The sequence below is a fragment of the Rhinolophus ferrumequinum genome, chromosome 3 (genome assembly GCF_004115265.2).
Source record: "Rhinolophus ferrumequinum isolate MPI-CBG mRhiFer1 chromosome 3, mRhiFer1_v1.p, whole genome shotgun sequence".
Lineage (NCBI taxonomy): Eukaryota > Metazoa > Chordata > Mammalia > Chiroptera > Rhinolophidae > Rhinolophus > Rhinolophus ferrumequinum.
Genome location: NC_046286.1, coordinates 60,455,448 through 60,478,796, shown reverse-complemented (window position 1 = coordinate 60,478,796; position 23,349 = coordinate 60,455,448). Strand labels below are relative to the sequence as shown.

At 39.3% G+C, this 23,349-nt stretch overlaps 1 protein-coding gene across 4 annotated transcripts in view; it reads left to right on the top strand.

Annotated features, from left to right (window-relative positions):
* Positions 1-20,512: 20,512 nt before the first annotated feature.
* Positions 20,513-23,349, top strand: part of PDSS2 (decaprenyl diphosphate synthase subunit 2) — a 207,568-nt gene continuing 204,731 nt past the window's right edge. For all 4 annotated transcript variants that reach the window (XM_033103100.1, XM_033103099.1, XM_033103098.1 and 1 more), the window contains exon 1: positions 20,513-21,078. In XM_033103100.1, the coding sequence (XP_032958991.1) occupies positions 20,783-21,078 (296 nt within the window). In that variant the 5' untranslated portion in view covers positions 20,513-20,782. The remainder of the gene's footprint in view (positions 21,079-23,349) is intronic.

Sequence of the window (23,349 nt, the reverse complement as noted above, 5' to 3'; positions counted from 1 at the left end):
AAGACTTCCATCTCAAAGGATGCCAGCTGGAGAGGGGTGACTCTGGCAGAGGAGAAAATGCCACCCACCCACCTGCCCACCCTCCCACCTGCCATGTAGATACCAGCCGAGTGAGAAAAGCGTAAGGGGGTGGGCACAAGAGAAGACCAAATCCACTGAGATTTTCTGAGGTTTCGTTTCTGCCTCCTACTGTAGTATAGTAGTCTTGTGAATCAGAGATTCGAGTTTGGTTACAAAGAAATAAACATGTAGCAAATAGCTGAGATTTTTACATTTTAATTGTTCACACATATATTTAGCCTATAATTCAAATTTGCTTTTAAGCAATTAAAAAATGGAGTCTTCTGATTTCTGAAGTAAATTTGAGGTGTTATCTGTCTAATTATTTAATATTTAAATGGCAGCTCTCAAATGAAACTGCTTTCTTTGGGTTTATGGCCTTAATATCTTAACAAGACCAACTTAAACACAGAACATTTTCAATAGTCAAAATTCTGGTAAAAATAAAATGTAGCTTTGTATCTGAGTTATCTTAAATTGTCGTGGTCTTCTTGATGATATCCATGGATGAAATCAGAACTCTTGGTTTTATTTATATTGATACTAATATAGACTTACAATAATATATTTCCTTTAGATAAAGAATCAAGTGCCATTAAAATTATTAGACTTCTGTGTTGAGTGATATCATCAACTATCATGTGTGGAATACCTGCTGTAAGCCAAATGTTTTGCACACATGTCATTTATTTCTCACAACCAACCTGGAGAGTATAATTGTCCTTATTTCACAACTTAGGAGAGTGAGGCTAAGCACAGGGTCACACGAAGAAATGGCCAATCCAGGAAAAAAGACCCCAGTCTGCCAACTCCCAGCCAGGTGAGGCGTGATTTCACCTCTCATAGTAGGCAGATATGGTCAATAATTTTAATACTTTCCTTATTTTAATGTATACATGGCTGTTATGGAAATTAAAACCGCCATAACAAAACAATCAACCTTTCAAAAATAACCTACTACATTTTAATATTCTTAAACCAAATATGGCATTCATTAAATCGTCACAGAGAATTGATTTCTATGTTTTGACCCACCTCCTTGGAGAAACATTACACGTAGTAAGAAACATTTTTCTTTCACAGAAAATTTGTCTCCGATGTGCTGTTGGGCCCTAAGTTGTCTGTTTATTACATCCCAGAGGGAGGAAGTTGCGTGGGAAAGATTCTGCAGTTTAACTATGGGAGGACATTACACATTTCAATAGAAGAAGAAAATCATCAAAACTAAGTAGATAAATGAAGGATTCTATAATAAGTCTTGGGACATAGGCTGTGTATGTGTTTGTTCTTTAATTTCATTCAAGCTACTGAATGCTGAGGAAGGACTCTTGCTTCAGCTAACTTTTACCCATTCCATGTGAAGTCAGTGGCGTTTTTGTGCAGCTGATCGTCTTTTGAAGGCCTGGAGGTGAGGGAGAGCTGGCAGGGACAAAGAGAGAAGACCCAGGGACAGTGACTGGAAACTGCACTCCCCAGGAAAGTCTCAGGTTATGCAATGTAGGAAGGCACTGGAGTCCTAACCTGGAAACAAAGCAAAACCCAGCATGGGAAATATGAAATGCAATGCTGGGGCACAGAGTACATACTGGGGCATCTTTTTACATGGTGAGCAGTAGAGTTTTGTGGCCTGAACACACAGACAACGACGTATTTAGCAATACAAATACAAATACAATGACGTATTTAGTAAGACAAAGAATTTAGTAATGCAAAGGCTACTATTTATTGAGTGCTTCTTTATACACCAGGGACCAAGCTAACTACTTCACAGAGATTATTCTATTCAATCCTCACACAGTTGACACAACTACTGGTTTGGGTCCCCTTTTACGGATGAGGAAATGGGGCTTTGAAACGATTAAGCATTTGCCCAGGAAGTAAGCCAGCAGTCTGACTCCAGAGTCTAGGACGCTCTCTGCCACCTTGTAGTACCAATGTATTTGTGAGGGTTCTTGCTTGCAAGCAACAAAAATGAACTCTAGAGAAAAATATATATATATTGGAAGGAAGGGGCCTCAGAGATCCCAAGAGACTGAGAGAACAGCCTTGGGAAACAGGCAGCAACCCAGGGCCACAGGAGGCCAGGCCATAGGAAGACTGTCCAAGATGCCACCATCTCTGCTTCTGCTGCACCACACCTTCTGGAAACCACCACTGAGCATCACGCTGACCCCATGAAGTGTCCCACATGCTCTTCCTTCATCGCATGGTGCACAGGCCTGGGTGGGAGTGCTCACTGCCAGGTGTTGGGGACACTATTCCATATTCCAGGGTGTGGGGAGAGTGAGAGTCAAACTCTTTGGCTTTCCTAGCGGAAGGTGAGCTCCTACATCCCAAGATTATGCCCAGTGAAGAGTTCCCCCCAATGTAAGGACAGATGGATTTTGACAGGCAATGGAATATTACAATGTCCACCCCGACTACCCACTGTAGCCCCTTTGTGGCAAATTATTCCATTAAGAAAGTAAATGTAGGTCTGTTAAAATAATTTTGAAAGGTCATACAAGGTGGAATTGTGCAAACATTAAATACTGCAAATCAAAACCTGACTGACCTAGAAATTCATCCTAATAGTGTTATTTGCAATCTCTAAATGCAGACTTTGAAAAGACAAATTTGGTAACACATATGCGAAACATCAATTAATTAGAATGTTTAGGGAATGGAATTGTTCTTGTTAACTTAAATTTCTAACTAAATGTGATTAAGCTTTTAAAAAGAACCACAAACCTTTACATTTCAGATCTTGCCAGTAGAATTCTTAATAAAATATTTGGATTGTGAAGGTTTGCAGTGCCTCAGAATTATTAATGCCACCATTTGTAGTTGTAAAGTGCCTTGGGTGTAGACTGCTAAATGTGTACAGTTTTATACACATTCCATTAACCAAACTTCTGACATGAGTTTGCCTTTTATTTTCTCCATTGCATAAAAATGGGGTAAAGAGAAGGAAATAAATTCTGTCCATATGAATGTTTTATTTGGAGCCCACTAAGGGCAAGCACACTACTAGGCACTGTGAATATAAATAATTAAGGTGTTTTAAAAGTGACACAGGAGTTAAGTAAAGGGGATGACTAATTCTGAGGCAACAACTGTTTGAGTTGGGTCTTAAGGATGATGAGTAAGATATTGTCAGGTAAGGCAGGGAGAAGGAGAAGCATCCTAGATAGAAAGAACAATATGAAGCAAGATGCCAAGATGTGAAAGTACAATTAGAGTTAATAGAAGGGTGAATAATTCAGTGTGCCCAGGATGAGTGCATTACGGGGTGCTATGAGGTCACTCCAAAAGTAAGATAGGACTGATTACCCACGGCCTCAAATACCATCATAAAGGATCATGGACTTTTCCTGAGAGTTCTAAGAAGCCACTGAGTCTTTTTAAATTTGGAGGTGATACGATCATAAATGTGGGGTAGGAAGATGACTTTGAGAACAGGTGAAAGGCAGAAGGAGAGACTAGAGGTAGGAAATTACATAAGAGGTGCTTGCAGCAGTCTAAGAGGTAATAAATGATGGCTTAGACTAGTGCAGTAGTGGCTGGGAGGAATTCTTTCTAAGAGTTACCTTATAGACAGAATCCATATGAACTGGTATCTGATTGAGTGGGGTGGAGGTGGGGGGTTATGTGAAGAAATGAGTATTTGAGGGGGGGTGGCCGGTTAGCTCAATTGGTTAGAGCATGGTGCTGGTAGCGCCAAGGTTGCCGGTTCTATTCCCATATGGGTCACTGTGAGCTGTGCCCTCCTTTAAATAATTAATTAAAATTAATTAAAAATTCTAGGCTTCCAAACCAGGACTTCCACCTTAAAAAAAAAAAAAAAAAGTATTCAGATAATAGAGCCCATTGCGTACTATCTCCTTTTACAAAAACAACAACAACAACAATAATTACATTTCTAATTAGCTCATTGAATAATTGGAGCAGTGGATTCCAGCTTTGATTGATCGTCTCTCCATCCTAGACCTATTAAAGTAGATAGTCTGGAAGTAAAGACCAGTAATCCATCTTTTTAAAGCTCACCAAAGATTCTGATGATCAGTCAATTTGAGGAAAGCATTGAAGTCGAAAATGTGAAAAGGAAGTGATACCCAGTAACATTAGATTCAGCAAAATATCTTATCAAGCACTGTCTGCTCTAACTCTGAAAAATATCCAGAACCCCACAACTTCACTCTAATTCCACTGCACCAATCCTAAATCTTATGCCCATTTATCCATTGCCAAAACTAAGTAATTGTCACCTACCTGGGCTCCCTGCTTTTACTCTTGCACATGTGCAATCCATTCTCCACAAAGTAGCCAAACCAATTCTTTTTTTTATTATTATTATTTTTAATTTTTATTGGGGAACAGCGTGTTTCTCCAGGGCCCATCAGCTCCAAGTCGTTGTCCCCCAATTCAGCCATGGAGGGCGTAAGCCCAGCTGCAAGTCCAGCCGCCACCCTCAATCTTCAGCTGCAGGGGGCACACCACACCATACCATGTGGGAATTGAACCGGCAACCTTGTTGTCGAGAGCTCACGCTGTAACCAACTGAGCCATCCAGCCACCCCTCTGGAAGCTCAGCGGTAGCTCATTCTCTTCAATCTAGTTGTGAAGGGCGCAGCCCTCTGGCCCATGCGGGAATCGAACCAGCAACCCCTGTCGTTCAGAGCTCACACTCCAACCAACCGAGCCATCCAGCAGCCCAAACCAATTCTTTAAAAATGTAAAACAGACCTTGCACACTCTTGGTGAAAATGTTCTAGTGATTTCCTATCATACTGTGACGGTTTTACAATATGTCCATAAATTCTTTGTTATGTCTCCCTTGACTAGAGCTATACTTGTGACTTGCTTCTAAGAAATAGAATGTGGCTGAAGTGATGATGTGTGATGTCCAAGATTAGAACACAAAAGACACTGTGATTTCCTTCTTGCTCTCTTTTCTTGGATCATTTGCTTAGGGGAAGCCAGCTACGATGTCATGACAACTTTCAAGCAGCCCTAGGGAGAGGTCTATATGGCAAGGAATCGAACACCGTGCCACTAGCCAGCCAGGACCTGAGGCCTTTTGCCCATAGCCACGTGAATGAGCCATCTTGTCAGCAGATCCTTCAGCCTCAGTCAAGCCTTCAGATGACCGTAACCCTATTCAGTGTCTTGACTCTAATTACCTGAGAGACCCTGAGCCAGGACCCCCAGCTCTGCAGCTCCCAAACTGCTGACCCACAGAAATTATGAGGTAATAAATATTGGTTGTAAGCACCTACATTTCAGGGAAAATCTGTAAAGCAACAGTAGATAACTCATACACATACTTACAGTATAATCCAAACTCCTTGTCATGGCCAGCAAGGCCCTACATACTCAGGATTCTGCCTATAATACCAGCTTTACCTATCACTGACATTGTGGAAAAGACTACTAGTTGTCTATTAACAACTGTTTGTCTCTTTGTTTAGAAATAGAGTCACCAAAGTTTATCCAGTTACATGAATTCAAGCTAATGACCACATTTCCTAGCCTCCCTCACAGCTAGATGTGGTCAGGGCAAATTCTGACCAATGGGATGTGAGAAGAGTGATGTGTGTAACTTCCAATTTGTCCTTTAAATGGAAAGCATATATCTTCAGTTTTCTTTCCCCTCATTCAGTATGAGGGTAAAAAGGTGGAAGCTGGACTAGCCATTTCAAGCAACAAGTTGGAAGTCATATGGTGAGCATGGGAAAGCAACAAAATAAAAAGGACCTAGATCCCCAATCCCCCAAACCAGGGCTGTCTGTCTGTCTGGTTTTTGACGTGAACAAGACACAGGGCTCTATCTTGTATTTAAATCATTGTAATTTTTGGTCCCTTTATTACAACAGCCCAACCTGTACCTTAGCTGATACTCAGCAACTTATTCACCACATTCTAGCTACATTGGTCCTCTTTCTTCTGCTACCATGAGGTCTTTGCACTTGCCATTCCCTCCACCTGGAAAGCTTCCCCCCCAGGTCTCTGCATGGCTGACTCCTTGTTATCAGGTTCATTGTTCTGTCTGAAATTCCCTCCCCTCAGTTGTTGTCTACTATATAATCATGAGTTCTATTCTTCACAGCACTGATCAGCACCTGAAATTTTCTCATTTATGCATATTGTCTGTCACTCTCCCCTGGAATCGAATCTCCATTAGATCAAGAACCTTGTCTGCCTTATTTTCTGCTGAATCTCCAGTGCCAAGAAAGTGCTTATACATTATCTGCTCTATAATTATCTGCTGTGTGAATAAATAAACAAACGAATTAATAATAAATGATGCCAACAACCTAGTCCATGGGTCACTTTTCATAATTCAGCCTCCTTTACCTGCTGAAATTAGGATAAATGAGGTAACAATAATGACTTAACTCAGGATTAACAGAAGAATGTCAACAAGTCTCTTTTACTTCCATTATCAAGTGTTCTGATTCAATGAGGAAAAAGAAACATGGAAACCATAAATGAATTTTTGCTTTGGGCATTTAAAACATAACTAGAAAAAAAAAATCTCATGAAAATATTATGTCTAAAAAACAGATTCTCTTAAGTCCTAATATAGAGTATTGCATTATACTGACTCTAAAATTCCAACTATTATAAGGCATGCCGTTGTTTTATGTACCATGACAAAAAAAAATGCTGCTGTGGCAGATTGTGTTATTGTTCCCAGTTTCTGCCCCTACCGCCCTCTTCCCAGGCTCACGGTGGGTGGAGTAACTCTTCCCCACTCCACTGTCGTGCTGGTCACAGGATTTTCTTGAGCCAATTGAAGGTGAGTACACATGACAAAGGTCGTATCCAAGCAGCTTTAAATGGGTTGTAAGGTTAGATTCAGCTGTTGCTCCTTCCCTCAACCATGAGATAGTGGTAGCACAGTTCCTGATAGGGCTAGTCCTTCCACCAGGATTCTAGAACATGTGCAGCTCTGCAGAGGGAACCCAAGCCCAGTCAAACCAACCACAGCGGAGGCCAGTGGAGCCACAGCCATCCCATAACCTCACATAATGTGAACAAGAAATAGGTGTCACTGTAGGCCGCGGAGATAGGGATAATCATAACAAAAGCTGTGACAATTAAACTACATGCCACCAACTGATTTCAGAGATGTTAAAATGTAAACAAATGCATGTCTTAGAATCAATAAAATATGGTATGTGTTATATATAAGCACAACGTGTATAACAGGTGCTCAATAAATATTTGTTGACTTGATATTATGTACAGATGATGTGGAGTTCATATTTTTAGTGAGAGTCTTCTTGATAAACACATTTTCCTTTTAGCATATTGTATGTAACAGTATAACCTCAGGTGTTAACTGTAAGGGAAACTAAAATTTATATAGCAAGCAAGTTTCAAACCTAAGAAATATGTGAGCTGTGACTTTTCAGTACCTCTCATCTGCTCCCACTTCCCTACAACCTCATATAATTTTTTGACTTCTATCCCAAAGAACTTCCTCCTCTGTCTGTCCCCTTTCATAGCGCATACAGCTAGATATAGTCTTCTATTTTTGAGGGGTGTCACCAGAGAACAAATGTAGCAAAAATGAAATTCAGTAGCCACTGGCATAAACATAAGATAAAATATTTGGATGCATGCTTGTGGAACAGATTTTTCACACACACCCAAACTAGATAAGAGGCTGAGTTGGCTGAAGGAGGAAAGGGGTGGAACTACATGAGCTGCATTAGAGAGATGTTAGCATTTGCCGGATGAAGCAAATCTATTGACACTTCCAGGAGCTGTGTGGAAGCCACCTCAGAGCATTGCTCACTATATATGGTCTAATACTGTGTTATAAATTAATCACAACATACAACTTGGATATTGGTACCCAGAAAAAAAATAATAGTGATGATGATGACAATGATGGTAATAATAATAATAATATAATAGTAAATATTAATAGAGCAGAGCATTGACTATATGCAAAGCACTAAGCTGAATGATTTACATAAATTACCTCATTTGCTCCTCACAATAGTCTTATGTGTTAGTCAGCTATTTCTGAAATAATGCTTTGTAACAAGACAACCAAAAGCCAAGTAACTTACAGCAACTGGAATCTATTATCTTTCTCATCAGCGTACAAGCCAACTGTGGTTTGGGTGATCTAGGCTGTGCTTTGCTGCATGGCTGTGCTTCAGCCTGTGGAAGAAGAGACTTGGCTCCAGGATATGCGTTGGGTTCAGATCTGCTCCATATGTCTCTCATAATTCTGGGAAGAACAGCTACCTGGGGCATGTTCTTCACATGGTGATGGTAAGAGTGCAAGAGGGTGAGTGAAAACACATGATGCCAGGCTTGGAACTGGCACAGTCACTTCTACCCACCTTCCATGACAAAGACCAACATTGATAGGAAGAAGTCCCAAAGGAGATGGGATTGAATATTGACCAAACGATAATCAAATATGTTATATAATAAGGTAGGTATATAGGTATCATACACCCATTTTACAGATAAATAAACCAAAGCACAGAAATGTTAAGTGACTTGCCCAAAGACATACAGTTAGGACATGATGAAGCCAAGATCTGAATCCAATCTGTCTGATTCCAGAACCTAGGATCTTATCTAACATTCTATATGATTTTAACAAACCAAATTCCAGAAGGCATTACAAAATGAAATATGGAAGTAGTGGTAGCTTTATAATAATAAACAGAACCTGAAGAAAAGAAGTATAATGTAATATAAAAAGACTAACTATTTTGAGATCCTAATCAACAAAGATGATTTTCTCATTACCTTTCATGGTTATAGGAGGTTATATTGTAAGAATCCAAAGAAAGATGTGGGTTTATTTATTTTTAGATTTCCCCCAGAATACAAATGAATACAAATATGTTAGCATTTTATCTATTTAAATACTACCTTGGTTACTTATTTCCTATCCACCTACTTTGAAAGGGAAATCTCATTTATTCTGACAATTATGAGTAACCTATAAAGTAAATTATGAGTAGCACTATAAAGTGTCTCCTTGTAAAAACACTTGGGGGTTTCAGTGGCAATCATATTAAATCTATATTAAAAGCAAAGAAGTCCAGTAAAAACATTACATTCAAGCCTTCAGAGGCACGTAAACAGTCCTGTATAGAAAGAAAAAAAGCTGAGGCATGACTGTAAATATGAGAACCAAGGTTCAAATGTCTCAAAACAAATCCTCTGGAAATATTTTTAAGGAGGTGAACAGAGGATCTGAGCTCAATGAGAAGCAGGAGGGGGTTCTACATCCATGGGACTTCAAGATTGAGATCTTGACCAGTTCATGCAGCTTCAGTGTCTTGGAATGCCCACAAACAGGCTACTTTTGAACTCCCTATGCTTTCTATAGAACAAGTACTTTACAAAGATTATTTTTCTTCTTGATACAGTAGCTAAAGAATCTGATGTTATGAAATAGAACACTAGATCACTGTTACAAGTAAAAACCAAACCTACTGTAAGACTCCCATTCTCACTCTAGCTTTCTCTATTATTGTATGATTTCAATTTCAAATTGTAACCATGGTCATTCATTTCGCTTTAGAATAAGTCTAAAGCTGAAACAGCTTCCAAAATATGAAACCAAATAATTACAACTTAAACGATGCATTTCACCTTGTGTGGACCTTGATGTCACCTTGTGTGGACCTTGATGTAAACAAATCACTGTATAAAGACATTTTGGAGACAATGTGAATATTAAGAATGTTGGTAATTTTATTACGTGCAATTGCATTATGATTGTTTTTTTTAAAAGAAGACTTTATTTCTTGTAAATAAATTCTGAAACATTTACTGGCAAAGTATTATATCTAGGATTTGCTTTGAAATACTATAGCATTGCTTGGAAGGGGATTGCAGAATGTTGATAATTGCCAAAACTGGATAATAAGTACATAGGGACTCATTATCCTATTTTTTTCTACTTTTGTGTAAAGTTCAAAAACTATAATAAAAAGGAAACCAAAATTTAAAAACACCACACACACAAATAAAAACACTGTAAGAGAAACCCAATTCAAAAGAAGTCTTTAACAGTGAACAGATTTCTCTCTAAAATAAAATTATAAGTTCTAAGCCATATAACTTGCAACACCCTTAGGGTAACATCACCATAATATTCACAAGCAACACAGTATTTCAATGTTTTTTGTATGTGTATACATGTTTACACTATGTGGATAAATTTATTATTTGTTCTGAAATTTAAAAGCAGCTGCTCTCCTAGAAATATAAAAAGCAAACACACTTTATATCTACAGTTTTTATTGATTTGAAATTAGGAAGAGCTACAATTGAATAGTGAAGAGTGAAGGGGGTTCATAGTGTAAGCTTACTATGTGCCAGGCACTTGATCTTACTTAGATCTTACTTTATGAACTCAGGCTAATATTCAAAATTACCCATTGATATAAGTATCATTGTTCTTCCCATATCGCAACTAAGAAAACCACAGTGCTGACAGTACGTTATGTGTTTTGCCCAATATTGCACTGTCAGTTAATAACAAAGCTGAGATTCAAATGCAGGGTGTCTGGCTCCCAGGTCTGATCACCTCATCGTCAAACTCTGTCATTGTCCATAGAAAGAATGTCTCCTAGAGTTGCTCTTTGTTTAGACTTTGGGAACCCAGTCTCTTTTATTCTTAGAAAAACAAAGCAACTCTCTGACATCAGCATATTCCTTTTATTTTGCCATGCACGTCAAACCAATTACTCCCAGCATAGTTAGATCATCAGCCCTGTAATATCCAAACATATTTATTACAGATGTTTGTTTATGACAGGATTTCAAAGAACAGAAAACATCTCAGCGAGCTCTATTGATTGATTTATACCAGGATAATTTTGAGAAACAGCTTTGACACTATTGTAGTTTTTTAAGGTCTCTTAATCTATGGGTCACGTCATAAGAACCTTTGAATATGCTGACTTTAATTTGGGGGACTTTTAGTAGCTATTTCTAGAAGGGAATTAGTGTGAATGTACATGGGGCTTCAAATTGACTTATTTAACTGAATTGGTCATTGAACTTACGAAAATGGCTTAATTGGGTTTTTCAGTGAATTTGTGAAAAGTGATTCTTAGAATTAACTAACCACACTGATTTGGTTGTTCACCATAGATGCTTCTATCCCTGAAGGAAACATTTTCCGATTTTAGAAGAAAACTGAACTTTAAGACGCAGGAAGTATTTTCAGGTAATTTAGGGATAGTATGTACTACCATAGAACAATAGTTGCTGACAAGATGCCTTGACAACTCTATAGTTTCAAGTTGTCAATCTTTATACATATAATAAATGCCATATGTGTTGAGTCCCTTTTACCTGATATTGCTTATATAAGCGTTCTACGCAACAAAAGAAGGGTTTTTCTGTATATAGAATTGTATCAGAATTACTCTAGAACCCTAGGGAATGGAGTCTGACCTATATATTTCTTTTTTAAAAAGAAGAAAGAAACAAAGAAAAAATGAAAGAAGGACAGAAGAAAGAAAGGGAGGGAAAGAGAGAGAAGGGGGAAGAGGGGAGGGGGAGGGAGAGTACAGGAGGAGGGGCAAAGGGGAGAGAAAACTAACAAGAAATAACAAAAAAAGATTAGCTTATAGTTTTTCTAGAATAGTGATTCTCAACCCTGGCTTCATATGATTGTAGTGACTTTCTGGTCTTCATGAGAAATGTCTAAACAGCAATGGAGAAGTAGCTGAACTTGTAATGATGAAGACATTATCTACTCTGGGTTTTCGGAGAATATCATAAATAAAATACAACTCCAATAACTTTGAGTGGGATGGTGAAGTGAAGATGGGAATGGAGAATAAAGACCTAGCTCACTCATTCATTATTTATTCAACTGTCCAAGAAATATGTATGTGGTGTCTATTCTTCAGCAGACACCATACTAAGAGTAGGGACGCAGTGGCAAACAAAACACTGAAAGAAGAATGAGAGGGCCCACTCTGAAATCCTCCTACTGGGCCTCAACTTTGAACCTATGTTAATGCCAAGATCAGTCAGGTTGGTTGGATGAGAGACAAGAGACAGAAAAAAATGGAATGACTAGAAGGACCAGATTAGTCTACTAGTTGATTTCATTCATGGACTGAAAACATTTTTATACTTAATTGGACCCCAAAGATCATCTACTTTTGTTTTATAGATGAATAACTTTAAACTCAGAAGTGTTCGTGACTATCCTATGATCATACAGTTATTCAGGACAGAATAGCGGAACCCAGATTGCTGGCCATTTTATGCTATGTTCCAGTAAAAACCTTCTCAGCACATTTTCCTCCTTCCCTTCCTCCCTCCCTTCCTTTCTTTCTTTCTTTCGTTTTTTTTTTTTTTCCTTTTTCTTTGGTATTCCAAGTTCCTAAAAGAAAATAGTCTCCTTGAAAGAGCCTTTGTAAAAGAAAAGGACCAAGTTCTAATTGAGCTAATTCTAGTGTGAAATTAACTGGTAGCATTGCTAGTCAGTGCCACACTGCTGCCCTGTAGGGAGAGAAACCAGGAAAAAGGGAGAGTGGGTCTTGGTCCATTTCCTCCCTAACTACAGTTAATTTGAGGTCAAACACTGAGAACACCAGAAGGAGATGGCAAGAAAGGACTATTGTGAACATGGGAAGGGAGGATCTGAGAAGAGACGACCTAAACATTAAACCAAAAAGAAAATTACAATGAAGAATTATAGTCATATATACTTTCCCACATCATCTTTGAAGGCTTATCTACAAAATGCAAGGAACATTTAGCAATCTTCCTAGTGAAGAGGGAACTGCAGGTCCATTTTATACCTGTGAAATTCCTGTAATGAAATTCCATTTTATACCTATTTGCTGGACATTTTAAGAAGTCTGACAATATCAAGTGTTCAGAGGGTTTGATTAACAGAGTCTCTTGTAAATGGCTGGTGGAAATGTAAATTGGTAAAGCCACTTTGAAAAGGTCTTTGGCAATATCTATTAAAGTTGAATGTTCACATCCCCTATAACCCAACAATTCCAGTGCTAGATATAAACTCTTGACACATGAACCTGGAGGCATTTGTAAATCTGTTCACCGTAACCTTGTTGTAACAGAAAAAAATCTGGAAACAACCCAGATGTCCATTGACAGGAGAGTAGATAAAGTGTGGTGTATTCACCCAGTGGATATTATACAGTAGTCAAAACAAATGAACTGCCACTATACACATCAGTATAGGTGAATCTCAGCAAAATAATGTTGAGTGAATAAAAAAGGTCACAGCAAATCACACGTAGCATGGAACCTCCTTTTTAAGTTAAAAATAACAAACAAAATATCATACCTTTTAGGGATCTATATTATTATTAAACTATGTTTTTGAAAAATTCTGAGAATGATACATACAAGATTCAGGATAAAGATAACATGAGACTGAGGAAGTACGCAGAATGGGATGAAAGGACCACACAGACAGAAGTGAGCTATTGCCAATATTCTAATTCTTGTGTTGGTGGTGGGTTCCCTGCATGTATTGTATTATACAAAGATTAATAGCTAATTATAGGAGTTATTTATTGCAGCATAACAAATTATACCATAACTGAGCAACTTAAAACAATAAATGTTATTTCACATAGTTTCTAGGGTCAGGAATCTGTTTCTAGGGTGCATGTAGCTGGGTGGTTTTGGCTCAGGGTCTCTCATGAGGTTACAATCAAGCTGCGAGTCAGGGCTGCAGTCCTTAAAGGAGCTGGAGGATCTGCTTTCAAGACGACTCATTCACATGGTTGTTGGCGTGAGGCTCAGTTCCTCGCCTCATGAGCCTCTCCATAGGAGTACTCATGACATGGCTTCTCTCAGATCAAGGAGAGAGAGAGAGGAGAGGAGAGGAGGGGAGGGGAGGGGAAGAGAGGGGAGGGGAGGGGAGGGGAGAGGAGAGGAGGGGAGGGGAAGAGAGGGGAGGGGAGGGGAGGGGAGGGGAGGGGAGAGGAGAGGAGGAGAGAGGAGAGGAGAGAGAGAGAAAACCCAAGCTCGAGCTGCAATGTATTTTATAAAACTAATATTGGAAGTGACACACCATCACTTCTGATGGATCCTATATTGATCACACAGACCAACCCTGGGACCGCGTGGAAGGGAACCGGGCAGGGTGTGACTACCAGAAGGCAGGGGTCATTGGTACCATCTCGGAGGCTGGCTACCATCATAATAAAACAAAAAAGAAGACTGCATAGACCAATGATCAAAGTGTGTCAGAAGCAATTATGTATACCTGGGATTAGAAAATAAACACATAAAGACATTCAGTTCTGAAGACAACAAAACACGGGAAGGACTGAGATGAGTTTGAGCTTTAATTCTAGCTCCACCACTTTCCAGCTTTATGACTTTGAGCAAGTCATTTGACTTCCTTCCCGTTGTAATAAAAAAGATGAGGACATTTACTTCTTTAAAAATATTTATTTATTATGAAAATATTTAAACATACAAAAAATTAATATAGTATAATGAGTACCATATACTCATCATACAGAATCAAAAACTTTCTAGATTTTAACATACTTGCTTCATCTATTTCTTCCCTCCTGACTCGTATTTTTTTATTCCTATATACTTTAGTATGTATTGCTTAAAAATATGGACATTTTCTTATATACTCACACATAAAATTAATAATAATTTCTTTATAATACCTAATATATCAAAGCTATAATTCAAATTTATTTGTCTCAGAATTTGCTTTTTATAGTTTGTTAGAATCAAGATCCAAACAAGGTCCACATATTACATTTAGTTTGTTATACCCCTCAAAATTTTTCAATCTTGAGGAGTCCTTCTACTCCTTCCCATCTTATCCCTCATCTTGTTGAAGAAACCCAGTCAGTTGGCCTGTAGAATATCTGACATGCTAGATTGGTCCATTTGCTTCTTTGTGATTTCACTTGTTCTTCTCCCTCTTATGTTTCTAGAAAATTAGAAGTTAGTCCTAAAGGCCTGATGAGATTTAGATTCAGCTATTTTGGGAAAAATATTCATAGGTGATGCTGTGTGCTTCGTAATGCACATCAGGAGGCATATGTATGTGGACGTCCTACTCCTGGTGATGCTGAGATAGGTTAGTGGTTGCAGGTGGTATCGGCCCAAGGCCTCCATTGCAAAGTTCCCGTCAGGCTCTCACCTATTGATCACTGTTGCCTGAATCAACTATTTCATAAGGAATTACAATATGGTGATTTTCTAATTCTATCTTTTTTCCCTTTTATTAGATGCAGTTATGAGAAGGAACTTTCCCTCATCAGCCTGGGCTGTTTGGTGATCCCATTCGTAGAGATATTCCCTGTTTCTGGGCTGTCTCTTACTACAGCCATTGCTGAAGCAACCTGCTTCCTGCTGGTGTAACCTAACAGCATCTCTCCTGATATGCGTTGCTTACATCTCACATTTTGCCTCTGAGTTCCTTTGACTGAGGGAGGGATATCTGCCTAGCATTCACCTAACAGCTTAGAAGAGTCAGGGGGCTAAGGCCCCAAGGAGGAAATTTGGACCAATGAGAGATGGGAACTGGTAAATAACTGCTCCTCTCTTGCATCAAGCCGACAATTATGAAGTATATTCTACATGGCAAGTCAGAGTCCTAGCAGGCTCCAGGCCTCTTTGCCCACAGTGATGACTAACTCGAGAACACTCTTGTATCTGTTTCACTCTCCCTAGTCATTCACTGCTGTTTCCTGAGATGTCTGTCCAAAATAAACTACCTAAAAGTAAGCCCTTGTCTCAGGTTCAGCGTTCAAGGGTATAAGCCAGGCTAAAACACCACTAAATATAATTCATACAGGAAAGTAAGGATAAGTGCTTAATTCTTTCATTATATTGCAAATATTCAGAATATTGCCCTAGTTATGTCTAATAATGAACTCAAGGATTTATATGCCATCCATGAATTTCAATCAGTTGTAGTTCTTACTTTTTTTTGATGCTCAAATTGTCCCCTTTTCTGCTAATGGGAACTTCTTTATGCTGATCCCTTTGTCCCTTTGACCTGTCCCATTAGACTTTAAACTTCAATAGCTTCCTTGATTTCTGGCACAACAGGGTGTTTCAGGCTCATCATGTACATTTCTTGCCCCAGACCTGATAGTTGCCGTTCCTTTAAACAGCCTTGTTCCTTTTAATAAGGAATGATGTATTAAAAGTACAATATGTATGCTAAAGATTCCTACAAGATTATTATAACTTTGAGGGCTTTTCAAGGGACAAAGCAAGTACATGTTGTTGTTGTCTTTTTTAAATAAATGTAAAAGTTTTCTAATCGGGATATAAGGAACATAATTTTTTTAAGGAAAAATCATAAGTTCATATCATTTCCCATTCACCTTTACTATTACATGGATTCTACTTACTCTGAAAATCATCATTCCTAACAACTCTAATATTTTTAACCTACGATATACAAGAATAGTTTGAAAGTAATAATATATACATTTTTTACTAGCAATAAGACTATTGAATGAAGTTTAAGATTTCTTTGTAGGTCTATTTATCCTGAGAGTATATTCCACTATGAATGTACAGTGAAAACACTATTTTCTAAAGCCCTTTAATTGTTTACCTGGTGTGGTTATGCCACCAATTTAATATACAGTTAGGTCATTTGCTTCAGGTTTTTTTAAATGTCAGGATTTCTATTTTTCTTTTGAATTTAAAATTATTTGGAATATGTAAAATATATATGATTCTAAAGTCAAAACTATGCAATGGTACCTCGGTTTTTTAACGTTCCAGAAGACCGTTCGAGTTCTGAAACGTTTGAAAACTGAGGCATGGTTTCCCCATAGATAATAATGCAAAATGGATTAATCCATTCCAGACCTTTAAAATCAACCCCTAAAACTGCAAATTTGGCATGAATTTTACTATCTAATGATACCATAGATCCATAAAATTTACAGCATTCATAAACCAAAATGTTTGTCAATAGAGACATTTGAAAACCGAGGTACCACTATATAGTCAAGGTAGTCAGTCTGTTTTCATGCCTGTCCCCTCCACTTGTTTCCTCCCATCCCAAATATATGCAAATATATATTTATAGTTTACCTGTCTTATAAAAAAAGCATACTCCACTGTTCTGCACCTTGGGGTTTTTTTTTTGTGCTTTTTTTTTTAAGATGTAGTGTGTATATCATTCCACATCAGAGTGAAGAGATGGCCCTCATTCTTTTTCACAGTTGCACAGTGTGTTTCATTGTATGGATCTACTTTAGTTTATTCAACCATTTCCCTACTTGTGGTTATGTGGTCCATTTCCAATCTTTTGCTATTACACATAACACTGCAATGAATAACCTTGTGCAGAAATCATTTTATATTTTGGGAAAGATACCCAGAATTGGGATTTCTAGGTCAAGGGGTAAATATACATATGTATTTTTGCTAAGGATCATCAAATTCCCCTCCATAGGTGCCGTGCACCATTTTGCATTCTCACTGGCAATATGTACCCTTCCTGTTCTCCAAGCCTGCCAACCCAGTAGGTGGTCAAACTTTTGGATTTTTGCTAATCTGATTACTTGCCTCCTTTTATCATTCTGCTCCAAGATATACCGCGATGCTTTCAGCAGCTTTTGGAAGAACTCTCTTAGCATAAACAATAAGTGATTGTGTTGAGGGTGATAGGATGGCTGCAGTGTCCCTAGTTCCACTCACCTAATCATGGAAATACCAAAGCCTCAAGCATACACCATCCTTGTTAAGACCTTGTATTTTCAAGACTGGTGTGGGTTTCCAGCAGGAAAAAAAAAAAAAAAGACATAAAATATGACCTCACTTCTTTTTAAGATCAGCAGAATGTAGCAGGAGGACAGTACGTGAAGTCCACTGGTCCTTTACCAGCTTCAGGATCCTGAGAAAGGTGGGGGAGGAAATGTGACCATCTTTGGTCAGCTTGCTGTCTCCAGAACAAACCCAACACCAAGCAGAAGATGTGTCTGTGTTTGGCTGGGGGTTTCCAGATGGTGGAGTGACCACTCTTTCACGTGCAGGGTTGCCCATACACAGGACCTCTTCTTTTGCTGCTTTGGAGGAGAAAAGTCGTGGATGGAAATTATTTTCTTATTTCAGCTTCTCCCATTTCCCTGTATCCTCATGGGTGATTCTGCCACCACCACCACCCTCCCCCCAGGGGATAATTGACAATGTCCTGAGACAAATCTGGTTGCCACAATTTGGAGAGGGGAGGGGTACTGCTGGCATCTAGTGAGTAGATCCAGGGATGCTGCTAACCATCCTATCCTGCACAGGACAGACCCCACCCCCCACACACAGCAAAGAATGATCTGGTCCAAAATGTCAATCATGCCACGGCTGAGAAATCCTGCTGTATTCTTTCTCTATGCACACATTCACAGACATCCTCAAAATGAGTATCGTCCGTGGCAGAGGAAGGGCAGAGTCACAGATATTCCCACTCCCTACTCCTCGAAGTCACCAGCAATTCACAATCAGAAAGACTCTGAGGAGTTATATATTTATCTGGAAGATTAAAGAACAAATACCATTTTAACCTTCTAAAAACTGATTATCATTAGGTGTAATGCAATCTTTTAACTGTAAGTATGAAGGAAAGTGCTGATTATTTTAAATAAATGGGACCAAAAGTCCCATGAATAATCAAAAACTTGGTTAATAGAGTATGACCAGAGAGTAATGCACTTGGCTTCTGTGGAGAAATTAAAGTACATGCTGTGAATTGGTATTAAGGAAACTGCATGAGAAAGTATCACGATTCTGAAGAAACAGCCTCAGGTGCACAATATATCACATTCAGCCTTTATCTCTCTCTCTCTTTTTTTTCATGACTTCTTTCACCTTGGATAACCCAGAAGCTCAGGCTTTGGAACTTTTTGGATTGGTAAGGTATCTCACTCTCCACACTTATTTTCATCTAGAACAGACCTTAATTTTATTGCCAGGAGTTTGTTATCTCTTTCAAAGGAATTGTTTTTTAACTTTAGCTTGCCTTACTGATTTTGTGGGCATAGACTGTCTTTAATACTTATGAGCAAAATTCACTTTATCTAAAATGTACCTCTGAAAATTTATGCCTAAATTGAATTTTTGGCAATAAAATCAGATTTTAAATCACAAGGGAAATTTGCCATTTAAAGGGAGTCTGAGGCTAAACCTTTTGCAGAGAAAAGCATCTTTTTTTTCTTTTGCAAAATGAATACTCTTTAATTTGCCCCTTTTAAGTCTGATTTTTTATGTAGCCCGAGTCTGGTTCAGTATTATTATGCATGATGCTAATTTAAAAAATATCAATCATAAATTTGAAAGGATTTTGAAAGTTGAGTTTTGCAAGCTATTTTTAAGAGTGTAAAACTGCACAATATATCCTTTATTAACAACGGTTTTAACTTTGAGTGATGCAAAAGGATGCTATACATACTTGTAAAAAGAATGAGTGGCATTATGGAAACGATAACCACATTGACAGCAAGAAGAATGGATGGCCGCCTTTCAAGAGACAGTGTACTGTGCTGAAGAGCATGGATTCAGAAACTATAATCCCGGGGTTCACATCCCTGCCCTATGTAGCGTTTTGCAATGTATACTACTTAGCAATGTATACTGATACCTGTTTCCTCATATGGAGAACACTATTATCCACCTAATGGGGTTGTTTTGAGGATTAAATGAACTAATACATGAGCTATAAGGGCAAAGTACTAGGGTCAATGATACAATTTTGAATCCTGGATGGTGAGCAGAGCTTCTTTCTAAAGAGGTGCCTCTGGGCATCCTTGTGGGAGGTATGGCTGCTTCTGCCTGGGCTGTACACAGGGGAAACCGAGGCTCAGCGAGGAGGCCAGTGACGCAGGCAAGGACCCAGGACATTCCTAGGGAAAAAGAACCCTTTCCATCTGGCCATGCCACCTTCCGTGTGGTTGGGATCTGAAGGCATGAGAACTCTGCCTCACGCATGCACTTTGTGTCCCCACCCACAAGTGAACCATGGCTCTTGAAGCCCCGCAGCCCAAGAGGTAGCCATCACTCCCGTCCACTACCATTGCCAATGGCTGGCAGAGTATAGCTACAAGAAGTTTTCCAGAGGAGCTGGCCAACCAGGAGGGCTGGAAACAGCAAAAGACTTGGTAGACACCGACCTTCGTTCGTGAAACAAATATTTATACGTGCCCACTCTGTGCTGGGCGCTGGGAAGGCTCTGATGAATCAGACTCAGCCCAGACTCCAGGCGCTGGGGCATCAGGCGGCGCCCACCCCAGCATCCTTACGACACTCTATCCTCACAGGACTGGATCAGGAGGTGGGAGAAGCTGACCCGTTTACACAACCTCGCCTCCCCGAGCTCATCTCTAACGCCCCGCCCCCTCGGGGTTTTTACGGCTGTGCCGTAGAGAACAATCTCTGCTCCAGAACAGCCCGCCTCCATCTTTACGGCAAGTCGTATTCCACGCCTCCAAATATGGCGTCCCCCATTTAGGCAGCGCCGGTTGTTTCTACCCCAGCTGGCCGGGGGCACTGCTGAGCTAGGGCGGTTGTGTGTTTAGATCGGCTTCAGGAAGCTGCAGTTAAAATTCGTTTCTGGTAACAGCTCCAGGAATCCATCCTCCTTTTGGGGTCCGGAGTCGCCGCTTCTTTCTAGTCCTTGCAACTTCCTTCCTCTGTCCCTGGTTGTTCCCCGCGCTACCTCCGGACTCCCTGAAGTCCCTGACACTCCCAGACTCAAACTATGAGCCTTCGACAGCCGCTGTTGCGCTTGGCTCGTTATCTCGGGGCCTCGGGTCCCCCGCGGCGCCTCTGGTGGTCCCCGTTCCTCGGCAGAATCTTCCCGGTGGGCTCCTGGCGTGGGCAGTCCTCCAGGTCCCCGGCCCACTGGAACCAAGTGGTGTCAGAGGCGGAGAAGATCGTGGGCTATCCCACGTCCTTCATGAGCCTCCGCTGCCTGCTGAGCGACGAGCTCAGCAACATCGCTATGCAGGTGCGGAAGCTGGTGGGGACTCAGCACCCTCTGCTTACCACAGCCAGGTGAGCTAATTCCCTTTCTCCCTGACACTCTCGCACCCACTCGAGTCTTTTTCCTGTCCGAAAAAGACTCACTTCTTGTCTCACTCAGATCGCTCTCTGCTTATCTCTTTTTACCCCTTGCTTTTTCTCAGCCCTCCTAGCCATTCGACGTTGTCTCCTTCCTACTCCACTCTAACATTCTTCCTCGATTTGCTCAGCTTAGTGGATAAGTGGTTTCCTTTTGAGAAACACGTGCACGCTATTCACGCTTTTGCTTAATTATTGAGGGTGAAGAGGCCTCAGTGATTTGTGGAGAAATTGAGTAGGGATGTGGATTTGAGTCACCTGTAGAAACTTTATTTTTAAAGTGGGATGGATTCATTTTCGGTTTCACACTACTGAAGAGGTTACCTCTAGAAAGAATAGAGAGGGGAGATAGACCGTAGACAGTTCTTTTCAACGCATGTCCCAGTCTTGACGTCAGAATGTATCCAGTCACTAGTCATTTTCCTCTTGGGATTTTAATCACTTATGCTGCGACTGCTTTAAAATCTGCCATTAGAATTTGAAGGGCAACGTTTGCTTCCACTTAAAAAAAACCCCACCTTTTCATTTGTAAATAATTTCAAACATTCTGAAAAGTTGCAAAAATAAAAATAGTACAGTGAACACACTTGTATACCCTTTAATCAGATTCACATATATATATATTATATATGTGTGTGTATATATATACACACACATTATTCACATGTATATGTAAAATATACACACACAGACACATACAACATTTTTTCTGAATCATTTGAGGGTAGATTGTATACATCATGGTCCTTTACCCCTAAATACTTTGTTGTGTATTTCCTAGGCATGGGAATATTATTGAAATAATTACAGTAATCAACTTAAGCAAATTTAATATTGATATAATACTTTTATTTAATCTGTTATTGATATTCAAATTTTATTAATTGACCCAATAATGTTCTTTATAGCATTTTTTCCCTCTTCTGGTACAGAATCTAGCCTAGGATCAGGTATTGGCATTTCATTGTCATGTTTCTTTAGTCTCCTTCCATCGGAAACATTTCCACAGCTCTTCTTCACTTTTGTGACTAGAGCAGTGGTTCTTAAATAGGGCAGTTTTGCTCTCTAGGGAACATTTGGCAGTGTTTGGAGATGTTGTCACAACTGAGACATGCTATAGGCATTTAGTAGGTAGAGGCTAGGGATGCTGTTAAACACCCTACAATGCCCAGGACAGGCCCCAACAATGAAGAATTACGTGCCCCAAAATGTCGGTAGTACCAAGGTGGAGAAACCCTGGACAAAAATGATCTTTTATATATATATGTAATTTTTTAAAATTAAACTTTTATTTTGAGATCATTACGGATTCATACGCAGTTGGAAGAAATAATACAGAGAGATCTTTAGCCAGTTTCTCCCAGTGGTAACATCTTGTACAACTGTAGTACTATATCATAAGCAGAATACTGACATTTATACAGTCATGATGCGGAACAATTTCCATCACTACAAGGATCCCTCATGTTGCCCGTTTATAGCCACCCGCACTCCCCTTGCCCACTCTTTATTTCAATTTTTTGAGACACCTGTAATTTCTGTGTTTTTTTCTTTTTTTAAATTAATTATTTTATTTTTGAAAACTATTTCAGCATATAAGTATAGTTGGTATACAATCTATATTGGTTATATTAGTTTCAGGTGTACAACTATAGTGATTCGATATTTTTATACTGTACAATGTGATCACCCCACTACTTCTAGTAATCATCTGTCACTGTGAAAACTTATCACAATATTATTGACCATATATATCCCTTTTCCCCTTTTCACCCAACCCTCCACCACCTCCCGTCTGGTACCATCTCTTTGGTCTCTGTTTCTGAGTCTGTTTTTGTTTTGTTTTGTTTGCTTTGTTTTTAGATTCTACATATAAATTAAACCATATGGTATTTGTCTTTTTCTGCATGACCTATTTCACTTAGTATAATACCTTTTAGATTAACCCATGTTGTCGCAAATAGCAAGGTTTCATTCTTTTTTATTGCTGCATAATATTCCTGTGTGTGTGTTTGTGTGTGTGTGTGTGTGTGTTTGTGTATGTACATACACCACATCTTTGTCCAATTATCTATCGATGGATATCTAGGTTGCTTCCATATCTTGGCTGTTGTAAATAATGCTGCAACGAACATAGGGATGTGTATGTCTTTTCGAATTAGTTTTTTCATTTTCTTTGGATAATAAGTACCCAGAAGTGGAATT